The 22,715-nt window shown below is 38.5% G+C and overlaps 1 protein-coding gene across 4 annotated transcripts in view; it reads left to right on the top strand.

Annotated features, from left to right (window-relative positions):
* XRN2 (5'-3' exoribonuclease 2) overlaps positions 1-22,715 on the top strand; it is a 496,353-nt gene that overhangs the window by 406,903 nt on the left and 66,735 nt on the right. For 2 of the 4 annotated variants that reach the window (XM_050951290.1, XM_050951289.1), the window contains exons 2-6: positions 20,094-20,154; positions 20,232-20,321; positions 21,506-21,578; positions 21,695-21,745; positions 22,121-22,278. In XM_050951290.1, the coding sequence (XP_050807247.1) occupies positions 20,244-20,321; positions 21,506-21,578; positions 21,695-21,745; positions 22,121-22,278 (360 nt within the window). In that variant the 5' untranslated portion in view covers positions 20,094-20,154; positions 20,232-20,243. Of the gene's footprint in view, positions 1-14,050; positions 14,179-14,261; positions 14,374-16,112; positions 16,199-18,492; positions 18,605-20,093; positions 20,155-20,231; positions 20,322-21,505; positions 21,579-21,694; positions 21,746-22,120; positions 22,279-22,715 lie in introns of those variants that run through there. The other 2 variants (XM_050951287.1, XM_050951288.1) reach the window with 2 other exon arrangements.

The raw sequence follows: 22,715 nt of genomic DNA, 5'->3' as shown, positions 1-22,715 counted from the left end.
GGGAGCCCGCTCTCCCTCTGGGCCGGGAGCTCTGGCCTGATCTTCAGCTCTCCCTAGGTGAGTCTCCTCAGCCCAGCCCAGGCTGAGTGTGGGGATACAGCCACAACATCTTTCAGCGTGGAGATCTGGTGATCCCTTGACTGTATTGCACCGTGTGTGTGTGTGTGTGTGTGGTGGATGTGCCCCCACTCAGTCATGGGGACGGGTGCCCCCCCCCATTATGTTAGGCACTGTACAAGTATGCAACAAAGACACCACCTCTCTCCTTGTGAACAAACCCAAAGGGCTGAAAAACTCATTCGTATGTTGCAGATTTGTGGCCTTGCTGTGTTAAGGTGCATGGTCGGTAGTCTTTTGATACATTTTGGTGGATTGATTTATATCTAGCAAATGCTGGCTTGTCTTATTTAGTGCTAACTAATCCTGTGGCACTGTGCAGGTAATAAATAATAGGGAAGAAGCTGAATAGTGGTGCCATTCCAACATCAGCCTGTTAGTTCTTTGAATGGAAGCTTGAAGTTTTCTTATTATGTGACTGCTGCTGTTTCCAAATGTTCTGAAAACTGGACCTTTTATGTAACATTTCTTACTGTATTTTCTGCAAAACTCAAGAGAACTGAACTTTTTTGCTGCTAAGCTACAGTTAGTATCAAGTAATGATTTTTGTGTTTCCCTCTCCCATGCCCTCCTGGGATTGTAAGTCCTTGCTTGCTGTCTTTTCTGCTTTCCCCCTCTTTTCATTTTGCGTGGCACAGAAGCTAGTACTTCATATTTGTTATAAACGCTTTTAGTTCTATTTATGCCATCTTCTGTTGGCACTATCATTAATGACAATTCAACTTTAGCTACCAGAAAATCATTATTGCTTAATGACTGACTGGGTGAATTGCCAAAAGTGAATCTGACGGTCTTTAGCACATCTGGTCATTAATTGGCGTGAAATGTCTGACCTAGAGGTCACTGTTGCTGCTATTAAACTTTGGCAAAATGTGAAAAACGTAAAGGAAAAAGTACTATTGAAAGTTGAATGACCTGATGCTGTGGAGATGGGGTTCTGTTTATAGTGCTGATCTCTTCTGGGTTGTTAGGCCTGTACAGTAAGTAACCAGTAGGAAATATTCTATAAGATTTTTAATTGTTAGCAAACTGCAGAGATGTGGAGAGATCACAAGGTTTTTTAGCATGTACAAAACAAGTGACTGAGAACGCTTCTCAGCTGCAGAGTTTTAGGTTTTAAAGCAACAAACTTAGATGTAGTTTTACAATACTGATACAAAAATAGCAAAGAATCCTGTGGCACCTTATAGACTAACATACGTTTTGGAGCATGAGCTTTCGTGGGTGAATATTCACCCACGAAAGCTCATGCTCCAAAACGTCTGTTAGTCTATAAGGTGCCACAGGATTCTTTGCTGCTTTTACAGATCCAGACTAACACGGCTACCCCTCTGATACTTGATACAAAAATGTCAGTGTTTCATCATAACCAATTACAAGTAAACTTGTGTAGGCTGTGATATAAAAGTAACTATTGTAGACGTCATACTTTAGGGGTGGAAATGGTGTAATGGGAAATTTTGAAGGAAGAATGATTGGATGCATTTTGTTCACTTAAACTTTTATCCTATATAGTCCTCAAACCAAGTAATTGTGCTTATGTTTTCTCTGACTTTTCTTCAATTTCTTCATAATTTTTTTGGTATTGAGAGGTATAACTGTGCTCTGACCTCTTGGAAGATTTTCAGGTTTTCATGATCTCTTACCTATCCGTTCTATTCTTCAGATATTTAAATGGATGATTCAATAGCTTAATAATGAATATTGTCAAACAGTTTTGGGTTTTTTTCTGTCAATGGTGGGGTGGGGGTGGATTAACTTTCCCTTACAGTAGTTGCTTGAGTTGAGTTTAAGTAATAACTTCTAGATTGGGGCAGGCAAACTACTGCCCGGGGACCGCATATGAATCTTGAGATATTTTAATCTGTCTCTTGAGCTCCGGCTGGGGAGTGGAGTCAGGGGCTTGCTCCATGCATGCTGGGGCTCCATGCAGCTCCCGGAAGCAGCAGCATGCCCCCACTATGTGTAGGGGCAGCCAGGGGACTCTGCACACTGCCCATGCCACTCCCGTTGGCCAGCAATTGCAGCCAATGGGAACTGCAGGGGCAATGCCTGTGGACGAAGCAGTGCGCAGACCCACCAGGCCATGCTGCCGCACAGGAGCCGGAAAGAGGGCATGCTGCTGCTTCCAGGAGCTGCTTGAGGTAAGCGCCGCCTGGAGCCTGCACCCCTGACCTCCTCCTGTGCCCCGCCACATCCCTGATCCTCCTTCCGCCCTTTGAACCCCATGGTCCCAGCCCGGAGCACCCTTCTGCACCCCCAGCCTCTCATCCCCAGCCCCATCCCAGAGCCTGCACCTCCAGCTGAAGCCCTCACTCCCTCCTGCACCCCAACCCCCAATTTTTTGTGAGCATTTATGGTCCGCCATACAATTTCTGTACCCAGATGTGGCCCTCTGGACAAAAGGTTTGCCCATCACTGTTCTAGATGAAGGCTAGAAACTGCAGCTTTTCTTGCTTCACTGTGAAAAATCAAGCAACTCTTTTACCTTCCTATTTTTCTTGGGTTGGAATAGGAGCCAAACACTTTGTGTACTCTCCATATATGGTAAAGGAAAAATGGCAAAAACACAGACTGAAGATTGGTAGTTTTCAAAATTGTATCACTTCTCTTTTCAAATGAGCTTCACAAAGATAACAATGACAATAAAGTGCACACTGAAGATGACATTTGTAAGTACTTTACTAGTTAAATAGCACTTACAGAAGAGAGAATTTTATTAAACTAAGGCAGTTCACAAGCAAAAACCTCGAATTAATGTTAAGGTTGCTCTCATAAATAAACTAAACCATAAAATATTAGGAATTTAAGGATTAAAAAGGAGTAAAAGGCTGCAAAGTCAAGCACTCAAATTAGGAAATGCCAAAGTGAATGTTTCCCGTGCAATCTTTATTTGCCCCTCGTGTATGTATGTGTTATGGTAGTCTGACACGATCTGTCTTTGAAATCAAACAGGACGCCAAGGTTGTTGAGTGGGGTAGGATGGATGTGCTGTGGTACTGGATCAGTGTAGTAAAGAAGTCTGTTTTCTGTAGGGTTCCTGCTTTTCTTTTTTATTGCGGACGTTGAAGGTTGTGATGAATGAGGCAGCGAATTGCAGGAATAAGGGGGATGGCCTTGTGATCAGGGCAGTTGAATGCTGTCCTAGAGACTGGGGTTCTATCCCTGCCTCTATCCCAGAGTTCCTGTGTGGTGCTGGGTAAGTCGCTTACCCCCTAGACTTTTCATAGGTAGTCACTTCTGCATCTAATGAAAGGCTGTATCATAATGCATACACACAAAGGAGTTAAATTAAGGTTGCATGGGCAATGTTCACTCTGGTATTTTCTAATGTGAAAGTACCTGATTTTGCTATCTTTTTCATCCTTACATTTAATCCTTAATTTTGTATTTCCTAATTATGGTTTTTAGCTTACTGATGAGAGCAGCCTTTGTTTGTGTGTAAATCATTGAAAAGCTATTTTCATTAGATCAGACATCTGTGTAAGGGTAAAATAAAAATACATAAAATCTTTATCTTACTAAGATTGTGATCACTTTCCCATCTTTTGTAACTACAATATTCACATCCTGGACAGCTCTTTGAAGAATTTAAAGTATAATTGTGAGCGTGACTAATGTTTGGGACCACACTAATTGGGTGTTTTTTTAAAGTAATTGCTATTATGAGATTGCATAGAATCATGGGAACTAGAAGGGACCTCAAGAGGGCATTTAGTCCAGTCCTTTGCACTCTTGTCAGAGTGATTATTATCTAGACCATCCCTGACAGGTGTTTGTCTAACCTGCTCTTAAAAACAAACAAACAAACAAACAAAAGAAACTCCAGTGATGAGGATTCCACAAACTCCCTAGGCAATTTATTCCAGTGCTTAACCATCATAACCGTTAAGAAATATTTCCTAATGTCCAACCTAAACTTCCCTTGCTGCCAGGGTTGATAAAAATCAATGATTTTAAAAAATATTTTGATTTAAATCAGATTTTTTTGTTTTTGGTAAAATGCTTTTTGAGGAAAAAAACTATCTAAAGATAGTTTTAATTAAGATATATTATAGCTCAAAGATCTCTCATCATGGAATTGGGATTATAAATTCTAATTCTGTAGTATGAGACAATGTATTCATGTAAAGTTTAAGAAAAATTTGTAAATGAGTTCCAATAGTTCATGCATTAGGGACCCAATCTTATGGGGTTCCACACACTTCTGTATAGATTATGTAGATTAATCTTTCCATCTGCCCAATGGGACTCAGTGCTCAGTCTAGAAGATATCATGAGATGCTTAGTTTTGTAGCTCTCAAACTGTGGATTTGTCTCTCCAGAGGTAACAACATGCTTGTTAACAGCAAAAATGTTTTAAATAAATAAATAATACATAGAGGTGAGAAATAACAGATCTCAACTCTGTTGTCCCTCTGTAAATGTGTGTACATAGAGTCAATCCCTTACCTCTCTCTAAAAGTGCAAAGTTTCAAAAAGTTGAATGAATAGAAGATTATTGGGGGCAGAAGAGATTTGGACAAGGAGAAGTCTGGAGATAAATGTGAGAAGTGAGGGACATATGCTTGTTTTGTTAAAATATTGTATTTGTGCTGTTGGAGAGAAAAACAGAGTACTTAATGTTCTTTTAGTTAAATAAAACAGTTTAAATGTTTGTCTGGTCATGTTCTCCTAATACAGCATGGCAAGAAAATCCTCCAAATATTGATGATTAACCTGTTGAATTGGAGATCATAAATATCTGCTTCAGTTACCTTTGGTAAATGAAATAACCAGACAATCGTTAATTTTCTGATATAGCTGTAAAACTAATCTGAATTTTTTTTTCTAAAACCACTGTTTAAAAATTTATAGTGTGTACCTTCTAAAAATGAAATCTACATCTATCTCTGAGTTGTGAAGAATATGTGTTAAGATTATAACAACCAACAAGAATGCACTTTTATGTAGAAATCCATAATTAAATCGAGTCTTCCTGACTAGTAATTTAAATCAAATCCTCCCTTCTTGCTGCAATTTAAGCCCATTGCTTCTTGGCCTATCCTTAGAGGTTAAGGATAACAGTTTTTCTTCCTCCTTCTTGTAACAACCTTTTATGTACTTGAAAACTGTTATCATGGCGTCTTCTCTTCTCCAGACAAAATAAACCCATTTTTCCCCCCCAATCTTTCCTCATAGGTCGTGTTTTCTAGACCTTTAATCATTTTTGTTGCTCTTCTCTGGATTTTCTCCAGTTTGTCCACATTTCCTGAAATGTGTTGCCCAGAACTGGACACAGTACTCCAGTTGAGGTCTAATTAGTGTGTAGTAGAGCAGAAGAATTACTACTTCTGTCTTGCTTACAACATTCCTGCTAATACATCCCAGAATGGTTGCTTTTTTTTTGTTTTGTTTTTGCAACAGTGTTACAATGACTCTCTCATTTAGCTTGTGAACCACTATCATCTCCAGATCCCTTTCCACAATACTCCTTCCTAGACAGCCATTTCCCATCTTGTATGTGTGCAGCTGATTTTCTTCCTGAGTGTAGTACTTTACGTTTGTTCTTATTGAATTTCATCCGATCTGCTTCAGACCATTTTTCCAGTTTGTCCAGATCATTTTGAATTTTAAACCTCTTGTGGAAACAGTTTATGGCAAACTTAATTTGTCAGATCCTGATGGTCTTACATTGAATAGTGACTTACTCCATGAGTAAATCCTAGTTTCCATGGGACACTACATGGAATAAAGTATATTTGTGATTGTTGGTATCTAAATCCAGCAATAAATTTAGAAGTTGAGTTGGATCTTGTGGAAGCTTGTCTCTTTTTGAAATATAAACATGTCGATCCTTGCTCTTTTACTTTACAAAGAGAGAGAAATAAACTTGTTAATCTTCAGTCAGTCTTTCTATTATTCTTACTGATTGATTTAAGATACTACAAAATCCTGGGGAGAATATTAATCAAATTCACATGCCCTAATAAAGCAATAGCTGAAGGTCTATTTTCAGTTGTTTGAACAATTTAGTTATGTCACAAGAGACATCATTCCCAGATACTTCAATCCATTACAAGACTATTTTTCATTGAAAATTTGATGGCAGGGTATTGGTTATATGAGCATATAAGGGTGAAATAAAACCAAGCTGCTTTACAAAATCTTCAAAAAGAGCCTGAATATAAGCAAAATATCATCTTGAAGATGAAGCAAAATATCACCAGAGGGCAATTTATGATATTGAACTATATGATAATAGTTGTAAGCTTTTTATACCTGAATCAGTTAGCTATAGTGAGATGTTTGATTGAAAGAACAAACAGAAGTGAAGAGAAGACAGCTGTCTTGTCCCATTATATAATCTGTCAGAATTAATATTTTTTTTTTAAGTGAAGCTCTCAGTTGACTAGGAAACTTCATAATATTATATCTTTGTTCAAAGTTGAGTAGAAAATAACTGTAGCTAACAGACCCTGTCAATGCATCTGATATAAATTTTTGCTTAATTCTCCATATTACATAATGTTCTTATTTTATGATTAGTCAAATAGTCCGAGATGTACCTTCACTGATCTGGATGCGTAGTAGAAGGGAGAATCAGAGAAAGAAAAATTAGCTTTATAAAAGGCTGAAATTATCCTGATTATAAATCTTGCCATCTGATTTCTTTAATCTTGAGTATTTTTTAAACATTGATTCTTACTTCAAGAGAAAAATACTGGCAGGATTCTTTGTTTTCATGAAATATGGACTATCTGTAAAAGATGTGAAGCAAGATGCTATTTTTTGACTTTTAAAACTAGAGTACAAGTTCTTTTGGATCTGGTGCATGATCTGTGATATTTTGTGCTTTCAGTTCTCTATTTGAATCTGGTAATACAAGAAATGTAAAGTCTTACCAAGAATGTACAGATATGGGAAACTGATGATTTCATTTTAAGGATGCAGTCAGTGATGATAGTGCATAACAGTAACTCAGAAGAGATTTCGTAAAGGTTCTTTCAGACTACTGAATGATGCCACATGAGTTTGAGAATCCATAGGATGACATCACTAATGACGGCCCTCATTTATTCCCATGTTCATAATCTGAGCATAATAAAGTGAAGTTTGAACAATATTTGTTATTATTAGGGCTGTCGATTAATCGCGCTTAACTCATGCAGTTAACACAAATTAATCATGATTAATCGCACTTTTAAACAATAGAATACCAGTTGAAATTTATTAACTATTTTTGGATGTTTTCTACATTTTCAAATATACCTCTACTCCGATATAACACAACCCAATATAACACAAATTGGGATATAACGCGGTAAAGCAGCACTCACGCAGGGGTGGGGCTGTGCACTCCGGTGGATCAAAGCAAGTTTGATATAATGCGATTTCACCTATAACGCGATAAGATTTTTTTTGGCTCCCGAAGACAGCGTTATATCGACGTAGAGGTGTATATTGATTTGAATTAAAACACAGAATACAAAGTGTACAGTGCTCACTTTATATTTATTTTTTATTACAAATATTTGTGCTATAAAAAGCAAAAGAAATAGTATTTTTCAATTTATCTCAGACAAGTACTGTAATGCAATATCTGTCATGAAAATTGAACTTACAAATGTAGAATTATGTACAAAAATATAACTGCGTTCAATACTAAAACAATATAAAACTTTAAAGCCTACAAGCCCACTCAGTCCTACTTCTTGTTCAGCCAGTCACTCAGATAAAAAAGTTTGATTATATTTCAGGAGATAATGCTGCTGGCCTCTTATTTACAATGTCAACTGAAAGTGAGAACAGATATTCACATGACACTTTTGTAGCAGGCATTACAAGGTATTTACATGCTAGATATGCAGGGCCGGCTCTAGGTTTTTTGCCGCCCCAAGAAAAAAAATTTTTGGCCTCCCTCCCATCCCTTTTTTTGGCTTTTACACAGAAAACTTTGCAATTGTTTCGTTTTTCCCTTTTTTTTTTGACTGTTTAAAATAAAAAAAAAAATGAAAACAGAATTTGTAGTTAGTGAAATAAAACAATTTCCTACTAGTGTACTCATTTAATTTTAACAAAATCATGATTACAAACAATTTGGGTTCACCTATACACTGTAATGAAAACCGTTAGTGTCTTCCAGTGTGCCCAGTTTCTCATAAATTAAAAGAATTTATATGAACTGATTTTTTTTTGTTTTTATACTTGCATAGTCTTTTAATAATTCAGTGAAATCTAAATTTTTTGCAATGGTATTTTCAATTGACAAATGATTTTTGAGACATGGTGGTCCTCAAATAATTTTTTAGTACTTTCAGTTTTGAGAAACTGCGCTCACCAGAAGCCACTGGTACTGGTAATGGCAACTTTTTAAAAATACTTATTTGAAGTACGAGAGTTTTTCTAATTCTTTTTGCTGTTTCTCTCTTTGTTGCCAGTAGGCAGCACCGGAGCGTTTTTGTCCCTGCATTTTAGCCCTATAACCACTGGCACTGACGCCACACGGAAATTGGCGCGCATGGTGCTGATAGGGCAGCACGGTACACATAAGTAATCGTGATTCCTGGTTTAATTAATCAGTAACTGTTAACATTTACACATTTATGTATGTTCACATTATGACTGACCGTGTCACGACGTGACAGGATTTTTTCATATCATGCTACTGGACATTTTTTGATCTGCATGTATTTTTCCATACATTGGTGGATTTTTCCGAAAAAAGAAGGATGGCCAGAATGCTGCCCCTGGAAATGTGCCGCCCCAAGCATGCTTGCTTTGCTGGTGCCTAGAGCCGGTCCTGCAGATATGCTAAACATTCATATGCCCCTTCATGCTTCGGCTACTTTTCCAGAGGACATGCATCCATGATGATGACTCTCGTTAAAAAAATAATGCATTCATTAAATTTGTGACCGAACTCTTTTTGGGGGAGAAGAGTATGTCTCCTGCTCTGTTTTACCTGCATTCTGCCAGGTATTTCATATTATAGCAGTTTTGGATGATGACCCAGCACATGCTTTTCATTTTAAGAGCACTTTAACTGCAGATTTGACAAAACGCAAAGAAGGTACCAATGTGAGATTTCTAAAGATAGCTACAGCACTCAATTCAAGGTTTAAGAATCTGAAGTGCCTTCCAAAATCTGAGAGGGATGAGGTGTGGAACATATTTTCAGAAATCCTAAAAGAGCAACACTCCGATGCGGAAACTGCAGAACCCGAACCATCAAAAAAGAAAAATCAATCTTCTGCTGGTGATATCTGACTCATGATGATGAAAGTGAACATGCATCAGTCTGCACTCCTTTGGATCGTTATTGAGCAGAACACATCATCAGCATGGATGCGTGTCCTCAGGAATGGTGGTTGAAAATGAAGGGACATATGAATCTTTAGCCCTTCTGTCAAGTAAATATCTTGAAATGCCAGCTACAACAGTGCCATGTGAATGTCTGCTCTCACTTTCAGGTGACATTGTAAACAAGAAGCAGACAGCATTATCTCCTGCAAATATAAGCAAACTTTTTTATCTGAGTGACTTGCTGAACAAAAAGTAGAACTGAGTGGATTTGTAGGCTCTGAAGTTTTACATTGTTTTGTTTTTGAGTGCAGTTATGTAACAAAAAGAGAGTGCAATTTACAAATGTAGATACAAGATAAAGAGATTGCATTATGGTGCTTGTATGAGGTGATTTGAAAAATACTATTTCTTTTGTTTTTAAAGCAAAAATATTTGTAATAAATCTAAAGTGAGCACTGTACACTTTGTATTCTGTGTAGTTGAATCAATATATTTGAAAATGTAGAAAAAAATATTTAAATAAATGGTATTCTATTATTGTTTAACAGTGCGATTAATCATAATTAATTTTTTTAATTGCTTGACAGCCCTAGTGATTGTATCAGGCCATTTAAGAATATTCTCGACTTCTGCCTTGAGATGTAGTATATATTATACCTTATAACTGAAAAGACTTTAACTCCCTTTCTCAGTGCAACTTTTTTATGTTGAAAGTGTTTTTCTCAGCAGGTAAATGAAGGTGATACCCTAAACTTGCTTCAGGGTTAAAATGTTAGGGTTTAATGCTCTGTTATTACAGTCAAACTTTAATTTCACTTTATTAAGATTCCCATAGCATCATCTTAAGCTATACACACTAGTTGAATGACCAGCACCATTACTGAGTTAAAACAGAAACATTCAGGAGCATGATCTGAAAAGTTTCCTGTACTGAAACTTGTCGTGTTGAGTTAAACACTGATTCTCAAGAAGGAAGTTAAGCAAAATCTTTAGCCTGCTATTCAATATCAGTTACTACACAAACTTCATTTTGAAGCATTCCTGGTTGCTATGTCTGTAATGTACCTGACACTCAGCTACAGAAAGCTAGGAAATGAAGTTATCACCTGACAAAACGCATTCCACTTTCCCACCCACATGCAAACACCTTACTACTAACATAGCTATTATACACCAGGTTATCGCTTCCCCCTACAGCCTTCTTTCCTGTATGCACTCCTACTCTACACTTCCCTCTCCCAGCAGTAATAGCTAAAGATATTTGAAGTGGCTAGATGTGTTGTGGGGGGGTGTTTTGGTAATGGAAGTTCTAGAAGGTAGATATTTCTAGGGAAAGAGTCTCATTGATGGGCTTTGGATCAAGCCTCAAGACACAACTGTGCAGTGATCACTTAAAATGTGATTATTAACAGCTTTTGCAGAGTGTCAATGTCTTGCATCATTTACCAGGACTGGGAGAAATGGTCCATGTTTGCTGCCCAAGAGGGAATGAGTTCTTTGCATGAGGAGCATAGAGGCTGATTCCGACTTGGACTATGATTGAATGTCTCTTTTGTATAAAAGCTGCTCGGATATGTGTATGGGTTTGTTTGTTTGTTTGTTTTTAAAGTAGGATGACATTGCATTGTCCTTATCAAGGCTGTGGAGGCAGATCTCAATAGAAAAGGTGATTGAGTGTTCTAGTACTTGTAGGCTGAGCGTACAGGTGGTTGTGGGGCTGTGTGCTCTTGGTGTATGGTCTTTTTCTGGGTGGCATGCACTTAATATGTGTCAGATGCTACCACAATCTAAATAACCAACGACAAATTGTAATTGATTTATGGAACCATAATTTGGCCCCCTTGTGCCTGTACATTGAGTCTCTAATTACATGATCCCATACATTTTGTTTTTTCAACAGAATCTCTCCCCTTCAGTGCACAGGATGGATGATGCTGAGGGAATAAAGCAGCTTTTCAGTATCTTTGTCCTTATCATTCAGTGTGTGGCCCCATGCCTGCCTTACTGCATTATTTAGTTCCCACTACACTGAATACAGAATTATTAATTTCCTCAAGGGATTTTCTGTGGTGCTTGCTGCCATAATACTGGAGTCTCACAAAGAACAATCAGTTTGTCTTTGGAACACCTTTGTGAGGTGCAGTCATGGTTGTATGGGGATATTAAGATCAGAACTCACAAAAGTCTCCACTAATTTTGGGCGCTTCAGAGATCAGGCCATCAGGAGTATCCTCGTCCTAAGTTTTAAGACACTATAGTACTACAGAGGTGCTAGAGCTCTTCAAAAATAATTTCTAAAATTTTAATAATGGATAGATTAGATGTCCTTAAATAAAAGGACTGTGACTGCTCCCCTTATAAATAGTAAAGAGGCAGGATCAAAGCATGACTGATTGTGAGACAGTGGAATGACCATCTCCAGAAGTTTGAAAATTCAGAGATTTGCAGCCTGTAATCTGTTTGGCGTTCAGTGCAATCTGTTCAACTGTTTGTTTTTGGGTCTGTTCATTAGATAAGGGCATTTTACAGCGTGCCAGACTGGAAAGAAGAACTTGGGGAATGAAAATTGGAAACTAGTTATTTGGCTAAGGGAAAGTAGAGTAATCGATTTTGTATTGTTATTGGTCACAAAAATAAAGACCTCAATCTGCTTTGGAGACACCTTCCTCAAACTGGAGGGTGATGGGTGGTGTCTGAGCATCCCAAAACATCTGGTAGCCAGTGGACAGAATGAGATGTCTTCCCTCCCTCCCCACAAAAGGGAAAGCTGACTACTGGGGGGAAGAGGGTTGGCAGGATCACATCTGTCTGTGTACAAGGAGCAGGAGGAAGCTAATCTTTCAAGGCCAGGCTTAAACTCTTCTCACACTTCGAACTATAAATAAAAGTAATGAAGACGGTTAACTCCAAAGCAATCTGCAAAGAGTTACAAAGGGATCTCACAAACATGGGTGCCTGGGCAACAAAATGGTCGATGAAGATCAGTGTAGATAAATGCAAAGTAATGCACGTTAGAAAATATAATCCCAACTATACATTCAAAATGATGGGGTCTAAATTGGCTGTTACCACTCAAGAAAGAGATCTTGGAATCATCATGGATAGTTCTCAGAAAACATCCACGCGATGTGCAGCAGCTGTCAAAAAAGCTAACATTGTTAGGAACCATTAGGAAAGACATAAGACAGAAAATATCATGCTTCTATATAAATGCATGGTACACCCACATCTTGAATACTGTGTGCAGATGTTTTTACCTCATCTTAAAAAAAATAATCTATTAGAATTGGAAAAGGTACAGAGAAGGGCAGCAAAAATAGTTAAGGGTATGGAACAGCTTCCATAGGAGGAGAAATTAAAAAGACGGACTTTTCAGCTTGAACAAGACACGACTAAGTGGGGGATACAATAGAGGTCTATAAAATCTTGACTGGTGTGGAGAAAGTAAATAAAGAAGTGTTGTTTTTTCCTTCACATAACACCAGACCTAGAGATCATCCTATGAAGTTAATAGACAGCAGGTTAAAACAAACGAAAGGAAGCACTTTGTACAATGCACAGTTAATGTGTGGAACTCTTTGCCAGGGGATCTTGTGAAGGCCAAGACTATAACAGAGTTTAAAAAAAGAACTAAAGTTCATGGAGGATAGATCCATCAATGACTATTTGCCAGGATGGGCAGGGATGCAACACCTGCTCTGAGTGTCCCTAGCCTCTGTTTGCCAGAAGCTGGTAATGGGTGACAGGGGATGGATCACTTGATGATTGCCTATTCTATTCACTCCCTCTGAAGCACCCTGGCATTGGCCATGGTTGGAGGACAGGATACTGGGCTAGGTGGACCTTTGGCCTGACTCTGTATGGCCGTTCTTAACTAATGTTTCCCAAAGTTAGAGGGAAAGCAGGTGCTTCTTTCCTATCCCTTCACAGTTATCAGATGCTTAGCATAATGAGCATGTGTGCTTCTGCTGTGCCCCCAAATCTAATAAAATAAAGGCTGGTCATCTGTTCACCATGATTTTGACTCTTCTCAAAAGAGAGGGACAACTGAAAAGTAGTGGTGTCTTTTTGTTTGATCTGTGCTGTAAAGCTAAATATTTAATATTGGAGAAATAAATAATGGCCCTCGTTTATCTAAATGTGCCAGTCCAGGTCTTACATAAAGTTTAAAGACTTAAGTAGGACTGATATTGTAAAACTTCCTACTGATTTATAACTGTAGACAGGCTTCTGCATCAATCAGATTTACAGAAGCCATGTAAGGTCCTGCTGGCTCTACAACATTCTCTTTTGCAACATTATTCTTGCTTTTGTGGACAGAGGGGAAAAATATAAACATGTTAAAGAACAATGTTTAAAACTCAGTTATGTTACCTAATTGTAGTGGGAGTGTTTTGTTTTATTGTCTGTGGACATATAACAACATATAATGGTTGCCCAGAACCATTTTTAAACAAAGCCTATTTTGTAGTGTAGACATGGTCTGTGTGTAATTGTGTTGTGGGCTGACATGCAACTGCTCTTTGCTCCTTCACCTTTTTATTTTTTTTTAATCTCATTTGGGTCTGACGTATTTAAAGCTTCTTTCATAACAAAATTGTTGGAAATATGGCAAATCCTGAAAGGCTTGTTATTCCTGTGTTCACAGCCTAAAGAATGCAATGGCATCAGAATTCCAGTTGATACCAGCAAACCTAATCCCAATGAGGTGGAGTTTGATAACCTGTATTTGGATATGAATGGTATTATCCATCCATGTACACATCCTGAGGACAAGTAAGTGACTCTTTCGTCACTTCATAAATAGCTTGTATTATATATTATCTGAAACATTAACAGGATATCTTGTTAAATTGTAGACCAGCTCCCAAAAATGAAGATGAAATGATGGTTGCCATTTTTGAGTACATTGACAGACTTTTCAACATTGTCAGGCCAAGACGACTTCTCTACATGGCAATAGATGGAGTAGTAAGTACCGAAATGTTTGTCCTCTTTCCATGTAGTACCTAATTGCAATGCTAAGGTTGATTCCGTCTGCTTTCATAAACTTCAGTAGGCAATAATTTAGCTTTTCATTGAATGTATATTGTTTTAGTTACAACACCCAGTATTTGGCTAACACTTCACCTTGACATATGTCAAAGAAATGTTAGCAAAGAAAGCTTTCTTGTCTAGTGTATTATATCGGGGTGGAGGGTTGTGTGGGATAGCTTCTGCTTTGCTTCATCAGCGCACAAGTCCATTGTAAATAAGGGCTGGTCTAATGGTCCCTTCTGGCCTTAAATCCTATGAATCTATGAAATCAGTGGTAGGTTGTGCCGCAAGCAAGCTTTGAAAGATTACAAAAGCCTACAAATGGACACTGAAAATTTAGCAGCTAATTTAATTGTATTGTAAAAGATTTAAATAACTCAGCTACATTTGTTGTTTGACCTTCTTCCCCAACGTGCCTTGGCTGACTTGTATACAGTGCCCTGGGAAACGAGTTAATACAGGTGTTCTGGTTGAAGGAGCAATCCAACAAAAAAGCATTATTCTAAGTATTCCATTTCTGATTATGTAACCCTGTCAGTTACACTAAAATTTGTTTCACAGACTCCAGATCTATTTTTCTCAGGATTGTAGCTGTGTGTATCTATTTGAAAGATTTCCTCCCTTCCCCCTCCCCCGCCAAATTGTAGATCTTTAATATCATTTGTGGTGGTCTTATAAACGTTTGTATATTCACTCTATTACGTTGTTTATCCTTAAAAGCAAACAAACTTAAATAAAATGTTATCTGCTAGAGATTTTAGGATCCTGTGCCTCGTCTTATAGTTTATAGTATTATGCGGCAAAAAATGTCATTAGTAAAACCTATTACTTGTGTTTTGAATTGTGTTTAAAGAAAGTTCATACTAAATTTCTCAGTTTTACAGCACTTGTAAGTTTCATGTGTGTTGCCAGGGAAATTTTAAATGCTTACACATGGTGCATGGCTGAGACTTGGATGCTACTAGCACCCACTGCTGTGTTTTCTCACTGAGAGGCACTCGGCAGCATTATAAAAAGCCCTTCTACCTTCAGTCATGTCTCTTAAGTTGCATCCTACCTCGCTAGCAGATGCTATATATCAAATCAACTTTGGCAATGATGTAGTGGCTAACTTCTTTGATCAATGCATTATTGAGCAGTAATTGGGGATGGATAAGGAAAATAAAGGGATGCATTGCAGCAGACTGCTGTTCCTATCTGCGCAGAACTCCTGTGATCAGTGTGAGCAGCAACTTTTCCCATTACTGTGAATAATCAGCAGAAACTTCAGCAGACCCACAGGCAGTTCTGGGTAACTCTAGTGTAGATTCAGATCTGGGCAGGCACTCATTCTCCCTTCTCCTTCCCATCTCTTAAAGACATGGGAAGATGGCAAAGATCTAATGAGGAATATCCAACAGCAGAGGGTAAGACATAAGAGGAAAAGGAATTCCCAGCCTTCCTTTGTGACAACAGTCTTGGCTTGGATTCAAGGATCTTATCGGACTGCTTACTTGGTTCCTCCAGATAGTCCTTCAAGGAAGTCCCTAAGAAGCATCATCTTGAGAGTACCTCCTCATCTTGATCATTTACTGCTAACTAATGCTTTGCTCTACAACATATTAACGTTTCCACTTGTTGATATGTTTTTCCTCTGATTTCCAAGGATCTTTGTTGTAACCTCTAATGTTCCTATGGCAAAGCACAACTTTTGCCTTGTCTGGGTTGGGACTAAGAGAATCGTGTTGCCGTACTTTGTAGAAATCCCAAAACAACAGAGGTAAAGACAGCCCATCAACCTGGTAGAGCAGAAAATATTCAATGGGAGCTTTGCCAATTTTGCGGGGGAAGGGAGCACTTAGCATTATCTAGTTGTTAGTAGGTACACCTCTACCCTGATATAACGCTGTCCTCGGGAGCGAAAAAATCTTACCGTATTATAGGTGAAACTGCGTTATATCAACCTTGCTTTGATCCGCTGGAGTGCACAGCGCTCCCCCGCTCCCCGTAGTGCTGCTTTACCGCATTGTATCCGAATTCATGTTGTATCGGGGTAGTCGTGTATTCTTGAAAGAGCCAGGTGTGGGCAATATCCAGAAAAAGCATTTTTGCTGAACTGCAAGTACCAGATTCAGTTGGAACACTAGTGTTCTTTGCCAGCCAAGTGAATGGTTTAAGGGAACAGCTGGGTTTGTCATCTCTGCATTGTGTTCTAACTTATTTTGTTGAGAACACACTGGTAGGTTTCAAAATGGACTCTTCCATGTTTACCCCATTTCTGAAGATCTTATGTTGGGGTGCTTCACAGAGAATGTGGAGTCTGAGTCCTGATAAAACTAGAAATATAGGCATGAATAAGCTACAGCTGAAGAGGAAACTGATGGGTAGGCACCCAGCCAAGCAGCTGGAAGTTTAGCGGAAGCTGAGGCAAGGATGGAGAAAATGGGTGTCTGCTTCTTGAGTCAAGGGAATCCGTTGCTTTGGGATCATCTCTAGGTGTGAAATTTAACTGTAACAAGAGAGAACCTTATACTTTGAGTTCAGAGCCTGAACTTCAGGAATTTCCCTTATGCTTGCGCACATTTTCCAAGTCTCCATAAGGCATCAGATCAAGAACTCAAACCAATGTTGAAGGAGAAGGGAGGAAATCTATTGTAAAGTTAACATGCAAAAATTTATTTTTGCTAGTAATAGAACAATCAGTACATAATTATCCAATCCTCGATTTGTGTTTAGTCCACAAAGACCTTGAAAAATGAAACATCTAGATTGTAGCACTGTAATACTTCAGTGGATATTATGTAAAATTATCTTTAGAAATTTGAGCTATGCACCTCCAATACTACTTTTCTTGGGAATGAGAAAGTAATGGCAGAAAAACTTAATAGCAATATAAGCCCATATCGTCTAGCCTTCTGCTCCCGTTTGTAACAGAGGAGAGACTTGCTTTTTGATAGCTCTTATGAGAACAATCCCTGGAAAGGGATGAGGAAGTTGAAAGATACAAAATACGGCTTCAGATCAGGAGATAGTGTTTTTTTTTTTGGGGGGGGGGAGAGGGTGTGGATCTGCTACTTTCTGCTAATACAGCCTCCCAGTCCTAAAAGAGGAAAGGACGGGCAGTCCCTAAAAGAATGGGAGTGGGACTCTGGATGTCAAGAGAAAATTGGGAGCAGAGTTCCCTAATTAAGTTCTGTTCAGGAGCTGGTGACTACTTAAGAGTTATGGGAAGCTGTTGGCTTTACTGGTTCCCTGGTACTTCATGTCCTGAGATGAATGCTTTTAAGGTTTCTAGGAGTGATACCTGAACAAGGCTATTGATACAGGTGAGTGACTAAAAGGATGGCTGAAGTCTGAGTCATCAGAAGCCTAAGGGCTTGTCTACACTACCATGTAAGTCTACACCACTTCTGCATTGTTTTGAGGTGGAGCAATTACGTTGATGGGATGGCAACGTGCTCTCCCGTTGAAATAGTGTGTTTTCACCAGACATGCTACATCGATGCATGGTAGTGAAGACAAGCCCTTAGTCTTCTTTAATGTTCTGAGACTGGAGATACTAGGACTTTATTTTCAAAGTCCATAACTTTATCCTAGACCACGTGAGACAGCCAGGAAATCCTGAGTCACTACTACTAGTTTGGGGTCACTGCAATTGCAGTGGACCTGGCAGACCACTGTGACATGTCAGAAGCTTCTTGGAGAGCATATTTTGTTTTCACCTGACTTTTATCAGCCAGTGATGGTGAAGGCCAAGTATCAACATGCTTTCCCCCTTCCCTTTTGAAAGTTGCAGACAACTTGCTCAGAAATTGGCTCAGCAAAAGGACACACAGTGATACTAGTGCTGGCATCCTGTGGTCTTACAGCTATGGGAACTCATTTGGGGGAGGAGGGAATATGTAAAAGAAGGGAAGAGCCAGCTGGAAGATGGAAATTTTTTACGTGATGTATTGTCTAAATAATCCCATAAGGCTGTGTTGGGTGTTACCAAGTCACAGAAAACAATTGAGCAGATAAGGAAAAAAAACATCAAATACAATGTTGAGTAAAATACTGTAACACATGTTTTAGGCTCCCCGTGCAAAAATGAATCAGCAGAGGTCCAGGAGATTCAGAGCATCAAAGGAAGGAGTGGAAGGTGCAGAAGAGAAGCAAAGAATAAGACAAGAAATTTTGACAAAAGGTACAGATGTTTGCTTCATATCTGATGCTACTCAGTAACTGATGGCTTTAAGTGTGAGAAATTGTTTTGAAATAGACATAGTTTTTAACTATAGCAGAGGCTAGAAACTACAGAAAAACATAGGGCTTTGTGACTGTTTTTTCATTTATGTAGTGCCACAGGCATGCATGATATAGTAACTTATGAAAATACATCCTTACTCCAATGAACCTACAATCTAAAGCAGGGCTTTGGAGTTGTGCTCTAGCTCCAGGCAAAAGCCTGCAGCTCCGGCTCCGCTCCAAAGCCCTGATCTAAAGTAAATTGTGCAAAAGAAAAATGTCCCTTCTTTCTCCCATGCACCTCTTGATTTGTTTTCATTTTTTTAAAGTTACGTTAGGAGAGGAGGAGTGGTTGTTGTATGGAGAGCTAATCAATAGTGTCGTGGAGGAAGAGTGAAGATGCTTGTCGCATTAAATGAGAGGCAGTGGTATAAGGCACAGCGGTGCAAGTAGGGAAAGGAGACATGGGGAGCAATATTGTGAAATGCAGAGCAGCTGGGCCTGAGTAATGAGCCGTAGTGAAGTGCATTGTTTTGATGCCGAAAGTCACTTGAACTTGATGTGGAAGGAAGGTGCCTCTGAAGGAGCTTGAGGATTGATGTGACATGATCCGAATGAAAGTAAAAGGCTATTTATTTTAGCTGAAACATGCTGGCTGAATTGGAGAAGTGAGTTGGCAAGGCTGGGTGGCTACAGGGAGTCCATGTGAGACCACTATGATGTGAACAGGTGTCCTCACATTGGACTTGGAGAAGGAGGGAAAGACTTTAGAAATGTTAAGGGAGAAGTAACTGGATTTGGTGAGAGCTTATATGTGAAGATAGAAGAATGAGAGGAGTCAAAAGTGACCCCAAAGTTATGAGGTTCAGTGACCAGATGGATAATTAGTGTTGCCAACAATGAAATGGGATAGTGGAGAAGTTATAGGAGGAAAGTTCTTGGAAGCCAAGAACAGCTTTAGTTAGAGGAAGTCACTTCCTAGCACATTCTGCCCAGCATCTTGTAGCAGGGAGAAGAAGTTATCTTTGCAGCTACCTGCATGAACTATTTCATGTTTGCAGTGGTGGTGTAGCAGTGTTGGTCCCAGGAAGAGAGAGAGAGAGAAAGAGGAGTGAGGTGATTTCTTTTATTAGACCACCTTTTGTTATCAGAGACAAGCTTTTGAGCTTACACTTTTTTTTCTTCTCACCCACCTTGTTTGAACTACTTCATGACTCTCACTAAGTCTTGTTCCTTGTTAATTCTCTTCCTATTTTGATGGAAGATAACGCAGCGGTAACAGCAGTTTGCTCTTGGGTTGGTGGGAACAAAAAATAGTTTTTATTAGAAGGGCTCGTGTTTTTTGTTCACTGTTTCAGATAAGCAATATGTTTCTAGATAATCCTACAAAAGTGGTGTTAATTTCTTATGATTTATTTTTGATGTGTTTTTGTTAAACCTTTTTCTCTAGGTGGCTTTCTTCCTCCAGAAGAAGTGAAAGAGAGATTTGACAGCAATTGTATTACACCAGTAAGTAGTCTTGTTAAAACCAGCTACTGCTAACACCTAAATGATGGGTTAATTTATTTTCTTCTATCACCTTTTAGGGAACCGAGTTTATGGACAATCTTGCTAAATGCCTTCGCTATTACATTGCTGATCGTTTAAACAATGACCCAGGGTGGAAAAATTTGACAGTAAGTTTCACACTTTCCTATTTCAAAAACATTAGGTTGGGTATATTAGTCTGAACTATAGTATGATTGAACAGTGTAAATTTAAACAGTAGATTAGCCTTGTCTTCTGGCACTGTGATGTTATTTGAGATGGGGGTAACTTGTACATCAAGGTTTTTCACCTAAGAGATACATTTCATCCTAATAACACCATCCAGTAGAGCCATTTTTATGATTTTATATAAAAATGGGGTTTAAGGAGCACTATAATAGGATTTGATATTGGAAACCAAGGTACATTGTCTCTATAAAGACTGTATGAGTTAAGACTCTACCCTTCCGTTTTCCTCCCCATTCTTACAGAACGGTTTGTTTGTTTTTTTCCCCTTTTTCTGTATTGGATTTTTAACTTGTGTTCTGCCTCTTGTAGGTCTCAGGCCTGAGTTCTTTCTCACTTATTGCAAGTGATTGGAAGAGAACACAATACTAAGCAACCAAAATGATTCCTATCAATTTTATTATCTTGTCTTTCTGGCTTTCCTGTTTTTCCCATCAAGTCTTCCTGCTGACTGATAGCACTGCATTTACCATGTGTTGGGAGGGCAGAATATCAGCCTCTTTAGAGACAGCTGACCATTTCATTTACCCTAAATGGGCTGTTAAAATGTGTTCTAATTGGGGGGCATTTCCCTCCATAAACAACTGAGTTTGTGAACTTCACTGTTGGTCTGTCTGAGTACTTGTATGGTCCTCATCACAGTGGTATCTGAGTGTCTGGGATTCCAGAGTTCTAAAGGAGGTCTGTGGGGGTCTCATGCATGTCTACATTGCTGGTTGTCCAGTGCAAGTTTTAACTGACTTTTAAACTTTCTTAGAAAACATTGGATGCATTAGCTAACTGTCAGTCCTAGTAACTTTATGTACTCTATGATGAAGTTAGTGTATTATTTTAATAGAATTGGTAGAAAATCTGTTTGAATAAAGTAATTTATACAAGTGTAAATAACAAGCGACTCTTAAATTGGGTTCAGTGAGTATAATTCATATTGAAGTAAAGGCAATTTAGATGAAATTACTAAACATTTCAAGTGTTTTGCATTCATAGGGTCAAGACACAAAGATCTTAAACGTTTGCTCATTTCTTAATGTCAACAGCACAGTTTTAAAAAAAAAAAAAAAGTTTACATGGTCTAAACGTTTTACAGGTTATTTTATCTGATGCGAGTGCTCCTGGTGAAGGGGAACACAAAATCATGGATTACATTAGAAGACAGAGAGGTAAGTTAACTGAAATGTGCATACTTCTATTGTATACTTGTAAGACGTGTTCAGAAGCATTGATGAAATTGTATATAATAACTTGATTTGAACACACTTATTTTTCTTTTGTTTAGCTCAGCCAAACCATGACCCAAACACTCATCATTGTTTGTGTGGGGCTGATGGTAAGTCCTCCTCCTTTGCTAGCAATGCGTTTGTTGGTTAAGCTTTTTAACACTGGCAGTTTCCAGATGGTGAATAAGTTAAATGCTTAGGTTGATGGATGCATTCAAAGTATCCCGTGGATTGGTTAATGTATTTTTGGAAGCTCCATTTTACTTTTGGGGGCAAGATCCAGTATTATCCCTAGCTGAAGAACTAATTTATACCTGTAGTATCAAACGACACTGATTTTTATAGGACAGTATTTCAAATTGTACTGAATGCACCCACATGCCTTGCTCGCAGTTGTTTAAAATGGAATACACTTGGTTCTTTAACTCATATACAAGCCTTAATGTCTACTTTTCATTACTTTTCTTTCTTGCTCTGCTTGATAGCTGATCTGATCATGCTTGGACTAGCTACACATGAACCAAACTTCACTATAATCAGAGAAGAGTTTAAACCAAATAAACCCAAACCTTGTGGTCTTTGTAATCAGTTTGGCCATGAGGTTAAGGATTGTCAAGGCTTGCCAAGAGAGAAACAAGGAGAGGTAAGAGTTTTAACAGTTTGCAGTAGTTCTTTGATTGTTGGCTCAATTGTAGTCAAGTTTAGTGTCCACAGATAGTGGGTTTGGTTTTTTCAGGGGGGGGGGGAGGGAGGGGTTTGCTGAAGTACAATAGCAGTAATATCAGTGGAATGCCTGACTCTTCTCTTTTTTACTTAAAAAAAAAAAAGTTTGCACCACAATAAAGTGTCAGTACAGTGCTAATTTGAAACCTACTCACTCTTTCGTTACTAGTTAGCTGGGTAAAACCACCATTAAAGTTGATAGGCAATTTGTCAAAGTAAAAACAGAAGGAAAAATAGTATAAAGACTTCAGGAATTGGACTTGCACCTCTATTCTTAATTCCTTTTCGATTAAACCTTTAATATTAAGCCAAAAAGTTTTAAGGTGGACCAGCGTGTGATTAATACTTTTCCATATT

The sequence above is a fragment of the Gopherus flavomarginatus genome, chromosome 4 (assembly GCF_025201925.1).
Source record: "Gopherus flavomarginatus isolate rGopFla2 chromosome 4, rGopFla2.mat.asm, whole genome shotgun sequence".
Classification (NCBI taxonomy): domain Eukaryota; kingdom Metazoa; phylum Chordata; order Testudines; family Testudinidae; genus Gopherus; species Gopherus flavomarginatus.
This window is presented reverse-complemented; position numbering and strand designations above follow the sequence as displayed.